Consider the following 20,285-nt stretch of genomic DNA (forward strand, 5'->3'; position numbering starts at 1 on the left):
ACCATACCTTTGATAAATCGAGCTTTGAAGTCCAAGTTTTAAACTTTCTCTGTCCTTTTCTTTGGATGATTTAATCTGACACTTTTCCAGAGGCTCCCCCTCACCTGCGCCATTAAAAAACTTTTGAGTTGTCCCAAGTGGCAAATTAGCCTTTTAGCTTGAATGTCAAGTGGATAATAGTATCTCTTGTATACACTTGGAGATTGTTTTAACATTAAGTAATTTTGTCTCACGAGAATGGACATGTTTTTGTCCAGAAGAATTGGGAAGTATATTTTTCAGTGATAAGAATACTGGAATTAGATTGAACACAATGTAAATTTAAAATATCTTTGTTTGGGGGCACCTGGATGGCACAGTCAGTGAAGCATTTGACTCTTGACTTCAGCTCAGGTCATGATCACAGGGTCGTGAGATTGAGCCTCAAGTTGGGCTGCTGCACTCAGTGAAGATCTGCTTGAGATTCTTTCTGCTTTCTTGCCCTCCCCTTCTTGTCCTCCCCTACTCTCTCTTTCTCTCTCTCTCAAGTAAATAAATACAGTCTTTAAAAAGTAAAATATCTTTGTTTTAAATATATCAAATACATTGAATCCTTGAAATAGTTAGATGACATGTTATTTGACTGTTAAATTGATATTAAATAATTATTATCATTTGAGGAGATATTTGGTATTATGGTTATATATTTTATTTATTTATTTAAAGATTTTAATTATTTGAGAGAGAGAGAGAGGGAGAGCATGAGCTGGAGGAGAGGCAGATGGAGAGAGAGAGGCAGACCTCCAGCTCAGCAGGGAGCCTGCTGCAGGGCTTGATCCCAGGACCCCAAGATCATGACCTGAGCCAAAGGCAGATGCTTAACTGACTGAGCCACCCAAGCGCCCTGTGGTTATGCATTTTAAAGGACTAATTTTCTTTAGCTCCATACTGAAATTTTCATGAATGAAATGACATGATGTTTGCTATTTGCTTCAAAATAATATGGGAGGACCTTCTGGGTCAGTGAACAAAAGAAACAAGATTGGCCAAGAGTTGATAACTGTTGATGCTGGAGAATGGGTACTTAAGGTTTCATAATCTCAATCTGTTTACTTTTGCATATGTTTATGATTACCCTAATTTAAAAATGTTTTAAACAGAGGGTAAAATATTAAGTGAATCAGCATCATCAAATCATCAGTATCAACACAAATTTGATTGCTGTATTCTCGAGTTCCACAAGGGCAAGATTCACAGCTTAAGCTACTTTATATCTTGGACCTATATCTTTTATTTGTAATATCATAGGAGCTAAAGATAGGTTTTTTGGATGAATGAATGATTTTTAAAAAAGATTTTATTTATTTATTCATGAGAGACACACACACAGAGAGAGGCAGAGACACAGGCAGAGGAAGAAGCAGGTTGATGTGGGGAGACCCGGGACTTGATCCCGGGTCTCCAGGATCAGGCCTTGGGCTGAAGGAGGCGCTAAACTGCTGAGCCACCCAGGCTGCCCTGAATTAATGATCTTTATTCTTGTTACCACACTAAATTTGCAGTGACTCCTTTCCAGCAAATATCACATATCCATGTAGACCATATTTTACTAGACACTCCTTAGTATCATCGGCCCATTATCAGATTATTCAAGCCAAAATCCTAGAGTTGTCTTTGCTTCCTTCCTTTACTCCATTTTCAATATCTGGTCCATCACCAAACCCCATTGATTCCACTTCCACAGTGTGCCCCATAACTCGCTGCTCCCGTCAACCTAGTTCAGTCATCCATCATCGACTGGCTAGGGGGCTGAAACAGTCAGAGACCACTGGTAAGAAGAAAGCTACAATCCTGAGGCCTATTATTTTCCCATTCTTCACTTTCATCTTTCTCCAGCGCATTCTCCAGGAAGAGCCTGGGTGATGTTTTTAATGTAAATCAAGGTGTATCACTCCTCCTCATAAAGCTAGTCGATGATTCTTGTTGTTTAGAATACAATCCATGATTTCCTATCACAGCCAACAAGACCTGTGTGTTCTGGCTCATTTGGTATGTGTCTCGGTCACTCATTAATGTTCTGTGAACACAAGCTCATTAGGCACCTTGTGCCCTGGTCCATGTCCTTGCTTCTATTGCCCGTCGTAGTCTCTTCCCCAGTTTTTCTGCATTATGGGCACTTTAGTTCCCCATTCAGGTTCTCACCTCCTCAGAGATCCCTTCCCTGGTGGTCAGTCAGTTCCCTCTAGCACTGACCGTAATCTGCGTGGCTTATTTAATTATCACAGATTTCCTGCAAAGAAGCTCTGTGTGTCTCTCTTCTCATTTCTCCAGAGTCCATGATGCCCAACCTGTAAAAACCACATTTCACTGAAATCTAAGACATGATCAAATTCTAGGATGCAGTATTATGTTATGTGCCACCAAGAAAATAAAAACTGCAAATTAAACTATGGGACAATGCTAAAGCCTATTGATGATAAGACAGTCCTGACTTTCGAGATACTAAAATGCTGAAAAAAATGTGTCCTCAAACTGATAAAATATATACCTTGTTGAATAAATAAGTGGATGTACTTTGCTTAATCATGATTACTTTTTCGGTAGTGATTTTTTGAGGAAATTATTCTGAAAAAGATAGTTATGTAGAGGCCAAGAGATTGCATTGGTCATGAATAGCATTTTATTATGAAAAGGGAGATATTGTTAGCATGAAGAACTATGAGTAATTCAAAGAACTGCATGAGTAATTTTTCCAAACTTCCCATTACTAGCTTGATTACCAGCGATGATTCAAATTTTGTAGGTCCTGGGTGGGCCATAAAACTTGAATTCTCAGCAAACACTTTAAGAGACTCAAGCAGCTGTCCTAGAAGTAGAGACAGGCCCTATACTTTAAAAGGAAGGAGGACAGAAAAGATGGGGAGCAGACATAGATTCTGAGAGAGTTGGTAGTGGGAAGACGAGGAAATATCATATTGCTTCTATCTGCTTAATAAAATAGGGAACATTTGGTTCAGCGCAGTGGGGTAGGGATTTGGGAGCTTCCAGAAAGAAGAGAGTCATGGAAAAGGCAAAATGCAGAGAGCTTGAGAGCATGAAGAAACTGTGTGTTCTATGGAAAGGGATTGATATGCAGGCAGATTTGAAAAAGTGAAGATAAGGTCCTCCGGTTGGATGTTGGATGGGAGGGTAATGCCCAGTGTGGTGTGGTAATGAACACACACTCCTGCAGGGTAGCTGTAGGGGTAACAAGATAACCTGCTCCCTTGAGCTGCCTTGTTTTGTTCCCCAAACTACATCCCATTTGTATAAGACCTGACTCTTCCTGGGTGGCTCTGAACCTACTACTTCCGTTGTTATCATTTGCGTAGTTAAAATAAATCGGTAGGGGAGGGAGGCCAGGCTAAAACATTGACCTGGGAGCAAAATAACTGGCTCCTACCCTGCTCCCCAATAAGCAAGAGTCACTTGAAATGGCCCAAGGGAGCTCTTTCAATGTGGATTGAAAAGAAATTGTTTTTCACTTACTGAAAACTGTGGAGTTCTTTAATTTTCATATGAAAACATGCAGACTTTTAGGATGGCTCCATGCTCTGCCCTCGTGCTCTGATCCCAGTTCGTCTGTACGCCCTTCTCTTTCTATGCTCTCACTTTGTGGTCCAGTCTTACTGGTCATCATTCAGTCCCTCTAAGGCTGTCCTCTTTAAGTTAGGATACAGGCCCCTTAGGGCAATATCCACTTGATCCAGTCAATGTGGGGAAAATACGGAGTACCCCTGCTGTAGCGTGCCATGTCCTCTGACTTCCAGGCCTTTGGCCATGTCCTTATCTTCTATCTGCTTGAAACACCTTCACCCTGTTTGACTCAGTCCTACTCATCGTAAGATCTCACTTGAAACCCTCACTTCTCCCAAAAAGCCTCCCCTGAACCTCCTGAGGGTACTTAAGGTTTCATAATCTTAATTATAATCTCACCCATAATCTCTGGGTGAGGTTACTGCGCCTCCCCTGTATCCTCTCCTGGCACCCTGTTGTCGCCTTTCAGACTGACTCCCCGCTCTGTGTCATGACTCCTCTACTGATGGGCACCTGCAAAGCTCCAGTGCCTCGCCCAGTACTGGCTCGGAAGCAGGCTTCATGAATGTTGATAGACTATTGAAAGAGGAAACTTTTATTGATTTTTTAAAAAGTTCTTATACACTTCTTTAATTCAGCTTCTAATAATGTCATGCATGGTTTTTTTTGTCTGTTTAAAATCTTTGGAGGATTTATGTCTTGAGCTATATCTGAGAACAATGTATTATAAGACTTAATTGGGTTTATAATGACATTTCATAACTGTAACAAGTCTAATAATAAAATCCAATTGGAGTTATAAGCAGACATCATAAGTAGAAAAATAGTTTTGGGCTGATGTTTGAAAAACCTCTCTAGACTGTGTTTTGTGTAAGAGTAGTATAAAATTATGTAGCAATGGACACTTTCAGCAGGTGGATCCTAAGGATATTGATCTAAAGTCAGATTTCATGTCCTGAATTTCATTTCAGTCTGGTTCATGTCCTTTACTTGTATTAAATGTGTCATCCCATGTATCCTTCAGCCTGTGGCTTCTCAACTACCCATCTTCAAGTCTGTGCCAGATAAACAGCAAAGTTAAGAGAAAAGTTACTGTGATGTTAGTTGTGTGTTTTCAAATTGCTCCTTGTGAGGATGTTTTTTTCCCCCGTTCCTCCCTCAGTTTTCACAGAGGGCTTTTTCTCATTACGGTCAACGTATTTTGCCTTCTCGGAACGTCAGGTTCACCTTGGTGAAAAAGAACGAGATGCTTTGCCACTGGGAATGTTCACTGCCTCCCTTTGCCATGTAGGCCATGCAAAAGGAGCTCACGATGCCATAATATATAAATATAATAAACACCTCTGGTTCACTACTTACAGAAAACATTCGTGGAACTCGGTTCAAATTGGTTTATTTTCTTCATCTTCCAAAATTTAGTTGTGTCCATGCTTTTGTGGACTTTTTGAGGATTTAATTAAAGTTTTTCTTTGACTTTAACCACGCTTTAATCTTATGCTATCATCCTTAATGCTAACCTTACTTAGAATCCCATACCAAATGCTAAGTGTAGCTAGCATATACTAGTATAGTACATCCTCTTCCCCTCCCCTAAACTAATGCCGTGCTCCTGGGAAGAAATTCATTTTATAAACGACCTCAGTTGTTGCCAAATCTCATACAAATTTTAAAAAAATGTGATTGATGTCATTTTCTTACTTGTTCCTGTGATTCTGATGACATAGAAACTATTATATGTTCGTTACATGGAAGAGTCGGGGAAAATGAAGTTATTATTAGAATATTTTTAAACTACAAGGTGATGTGTATCCGTATACTTTCAAATCCTTTTTTTTCTTTAAAGTGGTTTCAGCTTCCCTAAATTTAGTGCTGAGGTACTCTGTCGTAAGGTTGAAAAATCTGAATCACCTTTTCATCCTAGCTGTTCCTTTAGCTGGCACGTTGTCTGAATGCTGTTTTACCCTGAGATTTTCCGAAGGATGAGATGATAATTTGCTTCTTTGGTGAGCCAGTGGCTTAGATCCATGCAAGGTTACAAATAGGATGATAGAGAATGCTTAAATATGCTGTAAATCATTCTGAAAACCTTAAATAGTGATTCTTTTGGTACTGCCTAATGTAGGTACCAACGTGATTACCATTTATTATGTTAGAAATCATGAAAAGTGATGGAAAATCCTTTACTGTAATCATGAAATAAGCAATAATATTTGGGAAAAAAGAGAAAAGAAAGTTAACCGTGCCTTTTTTTTCTTTTGTCTCCCATGTGCTCTTTTACGCAGGTACAACTTGGCCAAGTAGAAATCAAATGCCCTATCACAGAATGTTTTGAATTCCTGGAAGAAAGAACGATTGTCTTTAACTTAACACATGAAGATTCCATCAAATATAAGTACTTCTTGGAACTTGGCCGTATCGATTCCAGCACCAAGCCGTGTCCTCAGTGCAAGCACTTTACAACCTTCAAGAAAAAAGGACATATCCCCACCCCTTCCAGATCAGAAAGCAAATACAAAGTAAGCATGTTCACCAGAGTTGTGGGTTAGATGTCACATGATGCCAAATTAGGCCAACTTGTGGTGGGCATTAAGTGGGCTTCCTTCCCTTACCGAAGTCTAAGGTGAGTATTTATTGACTGTGATTCTGAAAATATGTAGTTTGGGGAGGCTGATGATAAACGTGCACTCTTGAGGATTTAATGAAAGTTTTTCTTTGACTTTAACCATGCTTAAAATTCACTTAGTAGCCTAATTAAATGACTAATCTTTTAAAATAATTGTCACTAAATATTAAGTAAATACTAACCTTTTTTGTGTGTGTGAGTTTAACTTTTTTGGTGAACCCAAGGTGGATCTCCTCTGGCTCTGTCTGTAATAAGTGAGAATGGTATAAAATGCATTCATGCATTCAGCAGGTACAAACTGCCAGTATAGGCTAGACAGTATGCTAAGTTTAGGGGCTGCAGAGGTAAATGTGGCATAGTCCTTGCTCTAAAATTGTCTCATGAAGGTAAGAGAGACCTGTGTTCTAAAACACAGGTCTAAAATTGAACGGTCGTTCAATATGACTAGCCAAGGGAACAAAACAAACAAAAACAAGAACCCCAATACACTCATAGTTTGAGAACACTGATGGAGGAGTGGAGGCTAGGATATGAGGAAAAAGTTCTTGGAGAAGATGCAGTTCTCCAGGCAGGTAAACAGACAAACATTGGAGAACATGTCGGAGCAAGGAATGAGTAAGTCTGGCCCCGAGGCTGAGGCAGGCACCCTGGAAACCAATGCTCGGTAGGGTGAGTGGGGAGAGAGCCAGGGAGAGCAGCTGGCCAGGTATTTAAAAGCAGATGGTGTTGAGTCTCACACTGTGCTCAGAAGTTGGAGTTTAATTCTGTAGGCATTACAGAAAGATCATTCTTGCAGCATTAGTAGGGCATGTCACAAGAGGACAAGAATGGAGGCCGGGCACTGAGAGCAGAAAGTGTGGGAGCTAATCCCTGGTTCACAGCACCGACTGTCCATTACCACCCCCTGGGGGGTCTCTTAGACAACCAGGGCCCCGGGCCCACCCCTCAGTGACTGCCTGGCACATTTTTTAGCTCACCGAGTGATGCTAGTGTGCAGCACAACTGGGAACCCTTGCAGTAAATGAAACGAGAAGATGATGAGGCCCATGGCAGTAGTTTTTCCATCCTTGTCATTACAGCAGAATGGCAGGATTGAAGTGGTTTCAAGGGCTGTTTGATGTCCTCTCCATTTGAGGTAAGTCTTTGCCCATGTTCCGGCCTTGGAAGCAGTGGTCACTATGGTATTCATTCTGTAACTTTGAGGGAGTGTGGTTTAGCAAGTCCTTCCCCCACTGGTTACGATGATGAGCTACAGTGGGCTAGTCTAGCCTCTTCAGGAGTAACTGGGCTTTGAAACTGCTTAGCTCTCATAGTTAGTTCTTTTATTTACTATCTTTGTGCAGTCTAGACTGATAGCTAGCAGGAAACTCCTTTTGTTTTCTTGTCTAAAAAGTACATTTTTAAAAAGATTTTATTTATTCATGAGAGACACACAAACAGAGGCAGAAGGAGAAGCAGGCTCCCTGCGGGGAGCCCGATGCGGGACTCGATCCCAGGACCCAGGGATCACGACCCGAGCCAAAGGCAGACACTCAACCACTGAGCCTCCCAGGTGCCCCTAAAAAGTACATTTTTGAGGTTGCAAAACTGTATAACTAAAATAATACATGTACAGTGATTTTGAATACTGACTTAATAGCAATAATATACTTTTATTTGACTCTGTATATTCTTAGGTAGTTATTTTTATTTCAATTTTATGTTACTGATGTGATCAGAAATTACCAGTTTTAGGAGGACTTCTTATGCCATAACTTAGCATATTTTTTTCTCACTTATATTTGGAATCATATGTAATATACATTTTTATATAATTTATTTGTTTATAAAGTACATATATTGATACAATTAATACATATTTATAAAGATATGTATATAGGGGCAGCCCGGGTGGCTCAGCAGTTTAGTACCTGCCTTCGGCCCGGGGTGTGATCCTGGAGTCCCGGGATCGAGTCCCACGTTGGGCTCCCTGCATGGAGCCTGCTTCTCCCTCTGCCTGTGTCTCTGCCTCTCTCTGTGTCTCTCTCTCTCTCAAGAATAGATAAATAAAATATTTAAATATATATATATATATATATATATATATACACACACACACACTCAGATTGCAGTATTTTGGAATTTAGAATAATTAAAAACATATATGCATAATTGAGTCAAAATAGAAATCATTTAAAAATATATTGTTCTTATGAAATGGATGAAAGGCTTAAGTTGCAAGTATAGCTATGGTAAAATTTTATAGATCTCATTTTATCCCAAGTCACCAAATCATTTGGTGGTGAGCATTATTTATCAGAATGCACTTGTATTGAGAGGGAAATATGTAAAAATTTAAAAATATAAGATCCTATATTTGTATAATTTTGAGTGAACTGAGGGCACACTGATAATATTTCCCAATAACAGGCTTCCTCCAATGTCCATCAATTGGGTTGTAGGTAAGAAGAGATGTAGGGGGCCAATGGATCAAGACCTCAGACCTAGTAAGCTCAGTTTTTTACTTCTGATGAGCAAAGGAGAGAGGAAATTTGCTTCTGTGAGGGATGAAAATCCCAATATAAAGTAAAACTATTAAACAACTTTCAAGAAAAATAAAGCTACCGCAGAATTTGGGGATGATTACTGTTATTACTCACTTTACTCTGGTTGGAGAGAAGATCCCTAACAGAAAAGGTAAATAATCCCCTCATTCTACACTGTACAAAGTTCTAGGGATAATTCACATAGTTCCTGAAGCAATGATTTTTACTATTTAATCTAACATTTACATAGCATTTTTCATCATTAAACTCTATATGTTAACATAAATTCTTGGCTTATGTGCCCATGCCTGTCTGGATATTATGAGTAAGGAGAGGTCAGACATGGATGCTTCTTCAACAAACCAACTGTGACGTTCATGATTATAGTATAGCACCCTATGCTGAGACTACGATCTTTGTTCTTTGCGGCAAATCAGTGACTATATTTTTAGGTTTGTCTATTTTTAAAAATTCTGTTTCCCCAATAACAGAACCCACTTCCAAATCCATGTAGTTCATTATAACTTTCAGAGTATTGAATTCAAGTACTTGAATGTACTTGAATGTAATGAATTGGATCATAACACAACAGAAATAAACAAAAAGATTATTGCTAATGTCTAACATGTCTGAGCAATTGAAAATCTCTTTTTATAATATATTATAAAAATATTATATATAATAAACATTATATTTTAAATATGTAAAGCTAAAGTGTTTTTTAAAGATTATTTATTTATTTATTTATGAGAGACACAGAAAGAGAGGCAGAGACATAGGCAGAGGGAGAAGCAGGGAGCCTGGAGCAGGACTTGATCCCAGGACTCCGGTCCACAACCTGAGCCAAAGGCAGACACTCAACCACTAAGCCCCCCAGATGCCCCCTAAAGTGGGTTTTGTATCTTTTGATGAAACTCTTTGTAATATATATTTCAATATTATTTTTTTGTGTTATTGAATTATAATACTGTGATCCAGGATGTCACACCTTGAACATTTATTATGATTTCTGTCAATTTAGAAGCGCTTAAATAAAAAGGTTAAAATTGCTTGGAAATATCATGGCTATTTTATAGCAGGAAATACCTTTGGGTACATCTCGTGTGATATTTGAAATCTAAAATGTCACATGTGGGGATTTCATTTGAATAGACTTATAAATACTACTTGTTAAATTTCTTTGTATTTTGCAAATGAGAAAGGGGTAAGCAGAATATATCACCAAGCAGTAAGAAGAGTACATCCTTCCAAGCCCTCTCTCAGCATATCCCCTCTGACTGAAGTTTGAGTACATGGAGCTTTGCATTATGTTCTGAACTCCATTAAACTACTGTTGTATCAAAGAGAAGTATGTTCCTGAATGGAGAGATTGACATTGAGATGACCTTGCCTTTGTGCAAATCCAGTCTTTCTCCTTCATAACATTTGTCTTCTTGTTCCTGCAACTCTTGTCATGAGGCCAAAATATTATACCATTCCATTTCTTCAAAGTTAATTTCAAATCCAATAAAAATATCTAATTTCTAAGCTAAGCCATTCTTAGAATTTATTAATGTAACTGCATTATCAATACAGTGAACACATTAGCGAGGGGAAAATAAAAATGCTGAAGTTATGGCTTTAATGGTGCTCATGTGATGCCTGGTGACAGACATATCCCCAGCACCAGAAGTTTTTATCCATAGCAACTATCATCTGGGCTTTTATAGTGTTATGTGTGTGATTATTTGCTTAGAGTTTCTCCCACTGGTCTCTAAGAGGCCAGGTCCAGGCTTGCTGACTGCTGATAAGTTGTGTCAAGCCCTGCATCTGAAAAACTGTGCTCTCAAAATAGATTTGTTGGAGGAACTAAGAAATGGGCCAATGCATACATAATAATGTGTCTATAGTAAACATGGGTAGAAAATGCTGAGAACACTTGGAGAAGAAAGGACAGGAGGGATTGAAAAGGCTTCAGTTAGAGTAAACTGAGCTTTGAAATGTTGAATTTGCCAAGCTGGAAAAGGTGGGTCAGAGCACTGGCTTCCAACTGTATTTAAATTCAGTCTGCCCCATATGAGCTCTGCACCCGTGAGTACAGTTTTCACATCTTACTGGGGTTAGTAACAGTACCTGTCAGGAGGGCAGAGTAAGAATTAAACTGGGTCACACATGTAAAGTGCTTAGCACCATGTTTGATATATCCTGAGTGCTTAACACTTGCTGGAAATTCTTATGTTTGCTATCATTATTAGGCAGGGGCCACAGAATGAGCAACCCTGGGCTTCTAGGAAGGAGATAGAAGATTCAAGAATAAGATAGGTGGAATAAAAGATTGGATGCCTGATGGATGGTGGTAGTAAAGGAGGAGGTGGTAGTAAAGGAGTAAATATATATATATATTTTAAGGAGGGATGATATTGACCATATCTTGGAAAAGAGCAGGTTTGGGGAGTGAAAAGCAAATTCGGTTTGAAATGTATTGATGATGTTAAGTTTGAAGATCCTTTGGGGCTTCAGGGAGATATCCAAGAAACATGGACCTTCTGAGGAGGGATCTGATTGGCAAGCATTAATATTTGACGAGGTTGAAGCAGGGGCAGGTGACTACATTCACATAAATGGATAAAACATGTTCAGAGGTAAAGAAAGTTATCATTTTTTTTATGAAAAAGAGGAGAAAATTACAAATGATTAAATGTAGTCATTTTATGCCTGGGAGTTTTACTGAGGTAGGGGTAGTTCTAGGTTTCTCTCCCATTTCCAAGTGTAGACCAAGAAATGGTCCCTCTTTTCATACTGATTTGGACTAAGTTGAAGGGCATGCATAAATCAATGCAGGGAATGTGTGAAAGGTCGTTTTCTTTATGGTTTCCTTGAGGCAATAACTCCACTCTTTTTCCCACAAATAATAAACAGAACCTTGAAAATTCACAGAATGGTACTTTGATTCATTGTAAGGTGGAAGAAAAAGCCAGTAAAATGTCATGGGGGAAACTCCCTCTGTGTTCTTACCTTATATAGTTAACAGTCTTTTCCCCCTCTCTTGTAATTATTAAACCCTCTGGGTAGAAATCGCGTTTTATAAAACTGTGCAAATACATTATTTCCTTGTGTAGTAAAAGAACCTTTCTAAGGTCTTTATAATCAAGTCAATGGGTTTATTGTTCCTAATTAATGTACTTTAAAATGTGCTTAAGTGGAAGGCTGGAATTCTGGTAATACTCCATTTACCCTCTTCCTGTGTCTATTACTCAGCCCTCTCTGACCTGTCCTGTACTCCAGAAAACTGCCTTTTTGAACTGCTTTTCCAGACTCCCTTACATCTCAATTCCTATTTGGATTCAGCCAAGTGTTGGCATTGGCAGGAGACAAGAGGGTGGAAGGAGAGAACAGTAGATGCATTACTTCCTCACTCCCTTCCTGATTCAGTACAAAGGTCTGGCAGTAGCTGTGTCCCTCTAGGACTGTACCTCCCCCCCTAGATGGTCCCTCCCCCATATTGCTAATTCTCACTGGGCTGCAGAAACCTTTTTCCTCCTTTGTCTCTATGGCCCTAAGAGGCACAGCGGCTTCCCACTATTTAGGCTTCTGGGGCCTTGCCAATCCTTTGTTCAGATCCCAGCTTCACATCTTCAGTTGTGCCTCCAATGAACAATTGTCATTTAAATAAATAAATAAATAAATAAATAAATAAATAAATAAATAAATAAATAAATTTAAAGTTTCATTTGGTAAAGATAATTTGAGAATTGTTTCCCATGTATAAAAATGTTTGAAGTTTCCCTGTGACAGTGTGGCTAGCATGCTACTTTGCTCTCATCCCCTCCCCGCCCCCTCACCATCACTTTAAGTTGACAGTGTTACAAATTGAGAATCAGGTGGTGCATGAGCCAGTTTCTCCTGGCATTAATGCATCATTGATGTTCAGGGTTGTAGAAAACAAGTGTAGCTTCCTAAATGATCATTGCTAGCATAGATTTGTGAGGGAGATAATGACAAAGGTGTCTAGTCTGGTTTAAAGAAGCCAGCTTAAACAAAGGGTGTGTTATATATGCTAACTTTGAAAAAATGTGTAATACTCAGCTATGATGCAGAGCTACTACGTTTTATTAGGATGCATTTTTTCCCCTCTAGTTACTAATGAGGTGCTTTGCTAAAGTTGTTCTTTGTTTCCTTCATTGATGCATAAATTAGCCATAATATTTTATGGAATCTTTACTTGAACTTCTAACAACAAAGGCCAAATATTAGAATTCATTTACTGTCTTAACCTACATCTGACATTTAAAAAAAATACAATAATTGTAATAATCAAGGCTCATAGCTACCACAAATTGACCCACAATGAGATTGAAAGCTTTTGAGGTTTTTTGCTTCATCACATCATCTCTTGGGTCTTCAACCCAAGAGACAAGTTGAAGAATCATTTCTCTCTGATGACATGCTAAAGAGTGAGTAAAAGTAAGCCAGATCTGGTGCTCATTATAAAATGGTCTGGAAGACGTGAAGGGCCTGCATTTCTCACTTAAATACTGTGCATTCCTCCCTTGCCGTATTTACCCTCTTGGATCTGTATGGGAACCTAATGCAACAGTCTACATGAGCATAAGTCCTCTCTACAAAATACCTACAGGTGGCCATTCAGATGCTGGTTAAACACTTCCATTTTTAAGGAACTTTCTACTTCTAAAATCATTCCAAAGAATTCATTGTTACCTTCAGGCTGAGATCTATCTCTTGCTTTCACCTCTTGGTCACAGACAATACTCCAATTTCCTCAGGTACGCTATATAATTAGATGGCCCTCCTGCTACTTTTGGTGGGTTGTCTCCACACGATGTTAGCCTTACTGTGTCGTGTTCAGAACCGACATCTTGTTGAGAATGGGATGATGCCATACTGCTCTGGCTAGTGAGTTGGGACTACACAGATGAGGGCAGACTCTTCCAGTACCATTTATATTCATCTATGAAGCGGTAGGTCCTCAGACAAGACATAAATTCAGACAGATAACTCTCTGAACCCTGTTTTCTAGGTTTAAAGGAAGAGTCTGTAAATGCTTAACGGTGTTTCCAGGCGGCAGAGACAAAATAGATTGGTATGAAACAATGATCCTCAAATTAGGGAGAGAGGACTCTTTTCAAAGGACAAAACCCCTAGAATAACATGCCTCCCACTTTAAAATGAAAGCCAGTACTAAAGTGGATGTATTGTGCAATAAATAGTGTGCTACATATGTCAACGGAGCCTAGAAACCAATATGAGGGATGTTGGTAAGGCCATTTTTATGAATAACCACTGTCTAACTCCATGTAGGTTATCTTGTCATGTGTTAACTGTTTGGGGCGGGGGGGTTTGTTTGTTTGTTGTCCTCATTTGATCCCTGACCTTTAGGAAAGTTTCCCTTTCATTTTCCGGCTTGGTTTCAGCTATGCTGTGAGAAATTAAGGCAAGGGTCACTAGGCCACATTTGGACTGTGTTCAGGGAACGGTGCCTTATGAGGCCTGCGTGTTACTGGCATGGTGTTTGGGGAGATATCCCCAAGTAGGAGGGGACTCAGAGACTAATCTTAGGGATTAAGATTCGAGACAAGAAGTCAAGCCCATGTTTTTCCATGTGGAGAACCTCCCTCCACGCCACTCTTGCTTTAGGATTTGATCTTATTAAGGGAGCAGATAGTGCTGCTTTGAGGCCATGCATCAAAGACTACTTCTCTCCTCTTGATGATGCCCTGTACTTCTTCACAATCATCTTGTCTTCAAGAAAGTCATCTTAAGTTATCACAAAGCTTTTTATAACCACAAGATTTCCCTGTTATTTATATATCGATCAGTTTCTTTAGGACACAGTGTAGTCTGACAGCCATAGTTTCTGTGTTAAATGAAAGAAGTTTCTGGACCACTGTATTTTGAAAGCCACATCAAGAGTATAGGAACATCCTTCAACATGGATGGAACTGGAGGGTATTATGCTGAGTGAAATAAGTCAATTGGAGAAGGACAAACATTATATGTTCTCATTCATTTGGGGAATATAAATAATAGTGAAAGGGAATAGAAGGGAAGGGAGAAGAAATGGGTAGGAAATGTCAGAAAGGGAGACAGAACATAAAGACTCCTAACTCTGGGAAACGAACTAGGGGTGGTGGAAGGGGAGGAGGGCAGGAGGTGGAGGTGAATGGGTGACAGGCACTGAGGGGGGCACTTGATGGGATGAGCACTGGGTGTTATTCTGTATGTTGGCAAATTGAACACCATTAAAAAATAAATTTATTATTTAAAAAAATTTTTTAAAAGAGTATTGGAACATCAACATAAGACTAATTAAACCCTGTATATTGGACACCTCATCAAGGCTCAGGACTGAACCAGCTGAAGTGACATCTCTGTTTGGGCCCCACTAGAACACTTGTTCCATCCCTGCTGCACTAGGATGCTTTCAGGCTCTCCGTGGCAGCCGAGGCTGGGCCAGAAGTACGACCCCATCACTGGCCCCAGTGACAGTCCCCCTTGAACTTCAAGGCCACATTCTGTCTAAACATTAGCCTTCCAGTCTTCCTGTAGCACCTTTCCCAGGAACTCACTTGTCTGAGCTTCTATTTTAGTGGTTATCACATGGCTTGATAGTTCTGTGAGTTTGTATCTGTTGGTCTTCAGTAAATTCCTTGAGGATAAGTATTTTATTCTTTATGTGGCTAAAATCAGTACATTCAGTATGTGCTACTCAAAGGTGCTCAATAAATATTTGCCAAACAGGCAAAAGAATTGATGAATATGTTTCATTATTGAGCATCTGTAATTCTAATAAAGCAAATTCTTTTCTTAGTTCATATTTGCAATGTTCCATTTATAAATAGATACTGTCTAATATTTTAATATTAAGTAAGTATTCTGTGATTTGTTTGAAATTATTATGTATATAGGAGTGTATAGAATTTAGGCCCCCCCAAATAGACATTTCTGGGGTGCTCTTTGGTTTTGAACTCTGTTTTTACTTTGTGGGTGATTTTTTTTTTTTAATTTGGTATGAATTCTCAAGAGAAAATACCATTTGCTTAGGGAAAGTTGGTGGGTTTAACTTGTCATCTGAGTGTCATAGTAGCCCAGATTTCTGGAAAAACTAAAGGAATTCAGAAGTTTAAAATATAAAGATTTTTTTTGTTTTTTTTTTTTTATCTTTCATGGATTTGGGGACAAGTTAATCAAGATTCTTAACTCTGATAACTTTATTTTTGAAACACTTGTAGCCCTATGTCTTGCAGAAGAGTTTGATCATGATCCTAATGCCCAGTAAAATGTCACATGTATAAAATATTTAGTAAACATCATCTGGTAATCTAAGAAGTAAGGATACCATCTCAGCCGTTCGTCATAAATTGGATATGTTGGTTTTTCTGTGAATTCACTTCATGTTAGCCAATATGTAGTACGTGCTGTGTGCAAAATAAGTAATTTTACAAATTGCAAAGTTCTATGTTACTTATCTCAGGAAATACAGGTTGCCCGAGACAGCCTTTGTCCTCAGTGAATTTGTAGTCTGTTAGAGACATCTACACGTCTAATATGAGTCCGAGAAGATGCTGAATCTGTTTGGGAGGAATAAGGAAGACATCTCAAAGCAAATAGCATTTGATCTGGATAAGATTTCAATAGACAGATTTTGGTAATTAGACTTTCTCCAATTACAAGAGGCAGAGATGTGCTTTCTTTTAAGCTACCTGAGTTCATGAGGTTTTACTGCAAGGCTCCAGAGGAAGGGCAGGAAAGCAGCCTCAGCAGCCACTGAGGCAGGCCTCACAGAGACTTGGACACTCTAGTAGCACGAGAGCCCCTCTGTTGTGTCATTAAATGTGACTCTCTGTTGTCCCCTTCTCCTGTGATCAGTGCTGTAGACACTCAGCTTTTCTTAGCTTTATCTCCACAACAAAGGTAAAGTGGATGTGTTTCCCCATTTCACTCAGGAGAAAAAAATCCGCCTTGCCTCATCTCTGTTCAGCAATGAGCACCCTCCTGCATAAAGCTCAGGCCAGCCACCTCATGGGTGGCTGCCTACCCGCCAGAAGACACATGCTTTTGCTTAGGGACTCATCCCTGATGGAATCAGATGGTACAGAGCAGAGCTCCTCTGACTTTAGCATGCATGTGAATCACCAGGAGACCTTGGGAAAACGCAGACTGATTCAGTAGGTGTGGGCTGTGACACGAATTTTTTGTTTCCAGCTAACTCCTGGGTCATGCCGATGTTGCTGTTCCTCCAACCACACCTTGAGTAGCAAGGATAGAACATAGCGACCTCTGTGTGAATAGAATTACTCAGAAGGCAGGCAATCTGTGTGGGAGGTCTGTGGTTGTGAGATGGCATCTCATGGGGAGGAGTACGTGTGAAAAAAGGAGTGGAGGAAGATGCAGCATTGATGCCGATACGTGTTTTATATAAGGCCACTTTTGAGTATGGTTAAGGCCACCATGGAATAAGGCATCTTCAGATCAGAAAGTTCGAATTTAGACAATGCAGAACAAGATGGTTGGGCTTGCCTCTTAGTCCTTTTATGGTCTTAATCCAGAGCCAAGCAATAGTTATTTTAATGTTTTCAGTGAGAGACAGTAAGCAGTTGGGTCTGTATTTAAATTATTCATCTTCACTTGAGAGCTTGCTGCAAAACTTTGTTCACAGTTTGCCGCGGAGTCCGTGTTGTTGGTGAGGATTGGCAGTAGGATCTGCTGTGGGACTTAGATGTTTATTGCACAAAGCTGAGAGCCAGAGTCGCTGGTATAGACACCCCAGTATCAAGACCCCTTATCATTCTGGTGCCTTAGGAGAATCACACATTTCTGTCTTCTTTGGGAACCACAGGGGTGATAGTTCAGCATTTGGTCACAGAGATCCTCGAGCCATTGTGATGTCTGACATCCACAGAGGTAATCCCAGTGTCAAAGTGCTGTTTCATTCACTCTTCTGTTCTTTTCATAAATGCAGTCTGACTGATTAAAAACCAAAGAGGTGTTTTTTTTGTTGTTGTTTTGTTTTTGTTTTTTTCCGACAGGGCTAGAGGTCAGTGACTTAGAATTACTAATAATGTTGAACAGAAGACAACTTAGTTAAATACTCAGGCCCTTCTGAGATAATGGCAGGTACGTGAGGAAAAGCAAGTCTCTCTGACTTCTTCCCCATTTCATTCATGACATCTGAAAATTGTATTCACAGAGGCCCTGTGGGAAATTTGCATTTATTCCTCATTGTTCAAGGACATGGGGGAATGATCAATTTATATCGTTTTATCTGGAGTTTACCCACTTCTTCTCATTGTTCTTACTTTAGGATGACTTATTTTTAACTTTAATGATGAGAGAAGGCAAAAATGTTTATTTTAAATGACCACGTAGTAACATGCCTCTTTTTTTTAACCAAGGGGGGTCTTCTGATGTATGTAAGTAAAATTTTGAAAAGGATTTTCAAAATTCACCATATGTTGGTAGTCGTATAGAATTCTGACTTACTGAATAGCTTAACCATATGACCTTTGACTTCTACATTTTGATTTTCAACTGCCAAAGAAAGAATACTGTTTAGTGTGAAGGAGTGTTTGGCACAGTGAAGAGAATGCTGGCTTCGGAGCCAGACAAACTTATGTTTAAGTTTCTTCTTAACACAAGCTTGCTATGTTAATTTGGGCATGTTATTTAATCTGTGTGAGTCAGTTTTCTTATCTGTAAACTTGTGACTGCACCTACTTTTTAGCATTATTTTGTGGGTAAAAATAAATACTGATGTCATGCAGCAGTATAAACATTACACATAACAGAATTTCAATAAATAAATAGAATGTTTAAAATGTTATGACAAAATTCTGTTTTGTTTTGATAGAAATTAAAAGCAAAAGTACTTTTGTTAGTTCATATTTACATAGGAAGAACATTGGGTATTCTTGATGTTAGTGAAAACTGCAGTGCTTTGAGTTATAACCATAAGAGCTGGGATTATAGTTGCTCCTTGGTTAATCTATATTTGGAACCATTATTGTCCAAAAAAGTGGTTTCCCAAAAAGCAAGTAGTGATGTTGTCAACAGTCTACCAAAAGAGATTCTAACTAATCTTCAAAGTGTAGTCGGTGAACTCAGCAACGCTGCATCAAATAATAGGATCACAGAGAAGAATTGTAATCAGTCTTGGTCATAGTGAGACATTATATTCATTCACATTAGTCAAACAGGGCTGAGAAAGTCAAACTATGCCCCTATGCTCTTAGAGAACGAAGACCAGAAACATTAGATGAGAATGGGATACTTCACTATCATTCGGAATAAAGGAAGCCAGATAACATGTCTTCCATGTCAAGTGGAAGACAAATATTTTCAGTGAACATAAACACACGCTCTCACGTGGTGAAAGTACAAAGACGTCTTTTTGATGGTTTCCTAAGTACAGGCCATATCACCATACGGATATACTTCTAATAGGATTCTTTGTATTAATTTTATAATTGACTTCCCTTAGACTAATAGCAAATGAAGCATACCCTTGACTTGAAATGGTACTTACTAGCAAATGCCAGAAGAGTAGTTTATTTCCCAGTGTGGTTTTCATTTGATGGAGTATCTATGAGGCTTTGGTTTTATAAAAGTGAATGAAGCCATTGGTAAGAAGAGCATTGGAAATGCCTGGGAAATTGTTTCAAGGGAAAGGTGAATCACAGGCAGCAGCCTGAGTGTGTAGATTAGGGGCATTGTGAGCCTTCAGGTTTTACTTTGTGCTTTGATATAAGATTTTCATAAGGCCAAAATTATTTCCAGAATGGCCCAGTGTTTAATTCCAGTAGAGTGTACAAACAGCCTTATCATCCATACCAAAGCAATTATTTCCTCTTTTAATAATATAATCTTCACATCTTATTATAGTTCAATCTGGTAGACGGAGCAGTATTTTAAATCTAGACAAATGGTAACCTTTTTAGCTAATTTCCTCAAGCACCACCATTCTTATTCCTTTAAACACTTTCAGTAGGTCTACCAGTGCTTGATATTTCTTTTTCTCATACAGATCCAGTGCCCCACTTGCCAATTCGTCTGGTGTTTTAAGTGCCACTCTCCTTGGCATGAAGGTGTTAACTGCAAGGAGTACAAAAAAGGGGACAAATTGTTGCGTCACTGGGCCAGCGAAATTGAGCATGGACAGAGGAACGCTCAGAAGTGTCCAAAGTGCAAGGTGAGATAACAAACCTCTACAAAAGAAAAGAAACGTGTGCATCTGGATATCGCTGAGCAGTATTATTTACAATACTGAAGTGAATCACATGCATAACTTTCTTTTTAATTAATTTATTTGTTTGAGAGACGGCATGTGTGTGTGAACAGGGGGAGGGGCAAAGGGAGAGGGAGAAAGAATCTCAAGCAGACTTCCTGCTGGGCTTGGAGCCGGTCTTGGGGCTCAGTCTCATGACCCTGAGATCATGACCTGAGCCGAAATTAAGAGTCGGTTGCTTAACCAATTGAGCCAGCCAGGAGCCCCAACGTGCATAACTTTCTTAATGCAGATGTGGAGAAAAAGAATATAGGCTGATTCATTTTAGAAGAGTAATTATATGACTAAATGGAAGATTTTA

General features: G+C 39.2%; 1 protein-coding gene across 1 annotated transcript in view; it reads left to right on the forward strand.

Annotated features, from left to right (window-relative positions):
- The window catches only part of RNF217 (ring finger protein 217), a 132,433-nt gene that overhangs the window by 74,213 nt on the left and 37,935 nt on the right, over positions 1–20,285 (forward strand). Inside the window, exons 2-3 of the mRNA XM_072777346.1 lie at positions 5,838–6,071; positions 19,724–19,888. Coding sequence (XP_072633447.1) covers positions 5,838–6,071; positions 19,724–19,888 — 399 coding nt within the window. The remainder of the gene's footprint in view (positions 1–5,837; positions 6,072–19,723; positions 19,889–20,285) is intronic.

The sequence above is a fragment of the Canis lupus genome, chromosome 1 (assembly GCF_048164855.1).
Source record: "Canis lupus baileyi chromosome 1, mCanLup2.hap1, whole genome shotgun sequence".
NCBI lineage: Eukaryota > Metazoa > Chordata > Mammalia > Carnivora > Canidae > Canis > Canis lupus.